Source organism: Alosa sapidissima, chromosome 17, assembly GCF_018492685.1.
Source record: "Alosa sapidissima isolate fAloSap1 chromosome 17, fAloSap1.pri, whole genome shotgun sequence".
Classification (NCBI taxonomy): Eukaryota; Metazoa; Chordata; class Actinopteri; order Clupeiformes; family Clupeidae; genus Alosa; species Alosa sapidissima.
In genome coordinates, this window is record NC_055973.1 from 1753212 (window position 1) to 1758071 (window position 4860).

The 4860-nt window shown below is 40.5% G+C and overlaps 1 protein-coding gene across 1 annotated transcript; it reads right to left on the minus strand.

Annotated features, from left to right (window-relative positions):
• Positions 1-2415: 2415 nt before the first annotated feature.
• Positions 2416-4498, minus strand: LOC121688460 (zinc finger BED domain-containing protein 4-like). Its single transcript, XM_042068097.1, has 2 exons — positions 4264-4498; positions 2416-2583 (listed from the first exon to the last, which is right to left on the minus strand). The coding sequence occupies exons 1-2, from the start codon at positions 4486-4488 to the stop codon at positions 2548-2550; spliced, it is 261 nt and encodes an 86-aa protein (XP_041924031.1). The 5' UTR covers positions 4489-4498; the 3' UTR covers positions 2416-2547.
• Positions 4499-4860: the final 362 nt, after the last annotated feature.

The window sequence follows — 4860 nt, forward strand, 5'->3', positions numbered from 1 at the left end:
GGCTCCTCCAGCACTGAAGACACTGTCTCCTACAGCACGCAACTTACTCCTCCATGGAAAACGTGCCCATCTACAGGTGCTGCTTTGGAAAGCAGCAGACTGCCCTGATCCACCGGCTGTGGATATCACCGCGTTTGGATGGAGTAAGAAGACAGGTATGAAGAAAGGAGAGGAACTCGCCCATCCTCGATTCAAGTCCTGTTGCTCCTGCTGATTTGTTAGATGTTATCAGCAGTAACTGCAAAGCTGGATTAAAACTGTGTATATATGGAATCATAACAACGCCTTAAAGATTGTGTGTCCGTGAAAAGATATTCACATGTGTAATAGAGTTTTGTCTTCGAAAATATGATTTGCACAAGTGTAGAACCGTTTTGTAACTGTGGAATTAATTTGTCTGTGTGCAAAAAAAATGGGTACCTGCAGAAATATTTTGTGCACTTGTGAAAAACATTTGTCCACAGGGATTTAGTTTGAATGTGTGTGGAACAGCTTTATAGCTACAGGCATGGGAGAAGTGCGACATCTATCTTTCGTGTGCAAACTGGATCTACGAAGCTACAAAACTTTTTTACAGACACGAATTTTGGCAGTGTTTTGTCGTTGTTTCTGAAGAGCCAATCGGCAAATTTTGGCACTGTCTTGACAGTTTCTGCAGAGCCAATCAACACATTGCATCGCCTACTGACTAGCCAATCAGGGGACGTCCTGCGTCACAGCTCTCGACCAGGGTCGGCAGCAAAGATTCTAGAACAGAGCTGGTCGGCAGGCACAGAGCTAGCCAACTTAGGTCGTAAATCTAACAAGTTATGCCTTTTACAACAAGGTTTTTAATGGAACTGTGGTGTTTAATTTCCATAGTCTTTGTTTAGTAAACGCATAAAACCGTCAGTTTTTTGCTAAGCAAGAAGAATCAAGAATTACGATCTTTGAGTTTGTTTATCGTAACCTAGCAACCGAGGCTTTAAGTGTTAAAAATTATTGCAGTTTCAGTAGGCCTACAAGATGTGCTATAGCACAGTGGTTAGAGGAGCGAGCTTTGATCTAAGGATCCTTTGGTTCAAGTCCAGCATCAATCATTCTGCCCATGTTAGTTTTGCACTGGATATTTACATGCCAGCACAAAAGGTTGTAAAAGTAGCCAAATAAGAGTTCGTTAGTGTGTGTCTACTGGCGGATCTCGGTCCGGGGGCGGACCCAAATGCAATGTCGTCCGGACCGAGACCAAAGCTGTATTTAATAAAGATTATTAGCCTATTATTATTATTAGGCTATTCATTATACTTTCAAAGTGTTTCAGGCGTAATTATGTCACATGATATTTCTAGTTGTAGTCTTTTCCCACGATCTCAAAACAAGGTTGCTTATCATCACTATGGCAACTAGTGATGGGAATTACGGCTCATCTTAAAGAGCCAGTTCATTTGGCTCGGCTCAGCAATGAGAGCCGGCTCTTTCGGCTCTCAAACGGCTCTCTCTAAAAAATAATAATAACCTGTTGAATAAAGGATAATTAAATTGATTTGGGCTACTACACTTTAATTGAAATCATTACAATAATTAAACACTTCATTGGATGCTGTGAAAACATGTATTTATTAATTAATTTATGTATGTAATGCTTAGGCTATAAAAACATTAATTAACAGTAACAGATAATATAAAACAGATACAGTAAAAAAGTCATTAAGTAACAGTAACAGATAACATAAAACAGATTTTTTTTAAAGAATTGCAATTGGTGCACCCCTAAAAATCAATCAAATCAATCCTTTAATTTGTTGAGGAGTGAATTATTTTCCTGGTTCCTACGCAAATTATAGTTTCAGCGGGGAACATCCCTGAAATGAATTGTCGCATGCAGAACTCTTGGTTTGCGAACATTCTAATATTGTGACCGTAGCCTATTCCTCAACAGGTTAAGAAAGATTAGCATTGAGAAAAGCTAAAGTTTTCAGCTTCGATCCACTAATCCTGTTTCTTCTCTCCGTAATGATCTGTCCCGCTTTTGAGAAGATTCTCTCTGAGGGGACCGATGTTGCTACGATGCAAAGTCTGCCTGTCATTACTTTTGTGAGGCGAGGGTACACTGAAGCCTTGGTTTCCCACCAGCTCAGTGGGTCTGTTGACCTTGGGATGAGGGGCTCCTCAAGGTATGACCGGATTTCTAGCATGGCATCTGCTGTGGGGTTCCTTCTTTCTATGTCTCCTGTTGCACTTTGGTCAAAAAAACTCCACACAGCAGTGCATGGCTCCTCGGTAGCCTGTGCTCCCTCTTCTCTTGTTTGTGACTGCTGGCTGCTGAGACTGCTTCGAGCTGCTGCTGTTGTCACTCTCTGAATTGCCTCCTCAACAGCTCTGCTGTCATGGAAGGCCAGCTTTTTGAATCTTGGGTCCAAGATTGTTGTTTCGGCCAGTATAGGGTTAAACTCCATTCTGTGGAATCTTCTCTCCATTGAAGCACAGAGCGCATTGACCAACTCTATGACCTTCTCCAAAGTTACTGTTCCATCCCTCTGGAGTTTAGCAGTAACTCGTTGCAGACCCTTACAGAGTATGATCATCTTGGAGGCTGTCACATAACTATAAAAGGAGATAACAATAATTCAAGAACATATTTATGAACATATTTATTATATTTATGGACATTTATTCAACAACATATTTATGAACATATGTATTATGTATTGAGGCAAATTCACAATAAGTGCTTATTTAAAGTAGTTTGGTATATATATATATATATATATTATATATAATATATATATATATATATATTATTTTCCCTTCTCCTTTTCTTAATTTAGCTATTGTTGGACTTCAATAATGATACTTTGACCGTGAATCATAATCGCAATTACTTTTGTTTGTTTTTTTCTCAACATTTACAAAAGAACATTGCCTGCTGGGAAATATGTTTGTTCAGTCATTTTTTAGCTCATCAATTCTGATTGTTGACTACTAAGTGCTAGGCATAGTGTTCCTTCCTGAAGGACTGTCCCAGCTAACCTATTTAAGCCTTCAGCAGCGTGGTGCTCAAAAAATAATAGAAAATAGGGAACTGGTTGTGCGCAAGTCCAATTTGCTTAAATTGAATCTATTTTTAAAAATGGCTCGTCAAGAGTTACTGCCTAGCGTTAGCAATTTCAACGATACCGGTCATAGAAATAAACGGTGACCCGGAGAAGTTAGCCTAGGCCTACACCTGGAGGCTCGGAATGTTTGGGTGGATTACCATAGCCTTCTCTCCAACGAGAATGACATAGGACATTTTCTTTTTCAACTCTATTGTTAACGGGTTTGCTGAGCTGAAAGTTAACTTCTGAACTGGTGAGTAGCCTATGTGTTTATTTTATTATTTCAACTAATTGTTTATCAGGTTGTGGTTCAATGGCCACTGTGCCAGGAGAATAGGCTACTAGCCTAGCCTATTCATCTGCTATGTTTACTTTTTGATTTGGCCATCGTTTTGCTGTTGCTGTAAATAAATTTGTTGGTCCAGATTAATGGATTATTTGCGTTACGTTTTTGAGTGTAGGAGTGCACGTTTACTGTTCGTGGATCTAGTAATGATGTGCGTAGCCACGGGCGGGCCTGGACGGGCCTATGCCCGTCTACTTGTCAGTCTTGCCCGTCCAATTAGAGGGCTTTCCGTCGTTTACGCTCACCATCTAAAAAAGACGCGCAAATCAACACTGCGCTGGGAGCTCAGGAATCAGCGAACAGCTGCAGCTCCGTTTAATTGTCAGGTGTGATGAAATGCGTTCATATTCCACTTTTTATGTGATAAACGTTGCATGCCTATGGAAAGGTTTTGTGGTAGGATTGCCCAATGGTCAAGCTGTTGCTTCAATTTGTGTTTTAGTTTAGCCTATGCGACGCACCGATGCTGGGTTCATCAGTCTTGCGCAAGTTTAAAATGTTTAGCCGACTATTTGTCATTTTCGTATAAGTTCCACTTTTCATGTCATGAATAACATGCATATGATAAGGCTTTGCAGTTGTCCAATATGGTCAATCTATTGTCTCAATTGTGTTTCGTGACGCGCAGAAGCTACACATTCATGCACTTGAATGTGTCATGTTTAAACGTGCTAGGCCTATATAAATAAATCTGATTGATTGATTGATTGAATTTGATTTTAAAAACACCAGATTATTGTTTAAAAATTACAGAGTGAGGATGTTCTGGGATATCCCACTAATGTCTCTCGAACAAACAGAAACAAATACATAATTCCATAAATAAATCGTCTACTGTACCTGTCTCCAGATCTCCACAGTCACCTGGTCGAAGGGCTCAAGAACAGCACAGGCCTCTTTTATCTCCAGCCATTCTTCTTGGGTCAGTAGCTCAATGTTTGAATTCATGATAGCCAGTGTCGATACGATGGCGTCTTTTGACTCCACTGCCCTTTTCAACATATGGAAAGTGGAGTTCCATCGGGTGACGCAGTCCTGCTTGGGCCAAAGGACAGGCACCCCCATCTGCTTCTGGGTTGACTTCAGTCTCTCCGCGGCCACAGCGCTTTTGTGAAAGAACTCCACTATTGCCTTTAACTTATCAGTGGTGGACTTCATCACCTTTAGGCTATCTCTTACTATTAAATTTATTGTGTGTGCAACACACGGAAGATGGCTCCACTTCAGAAGTCGGATTGCTTTTGTGATGTTTTCAGCATTATCGCTTGAACAGCAAACCACTTTTTTGTCAACCTCCCACTCTTTCGCCACTCTATTAAGTTCGTCTGCAAGGTTTTCGGCTGTGTGCCTTTCACTGAACTCAAAACACTCTAGAAGAGACGACACTGTTTTGTAATTTTCAATGTAATGACAGGTTACAGACATAAATGAGGTGGT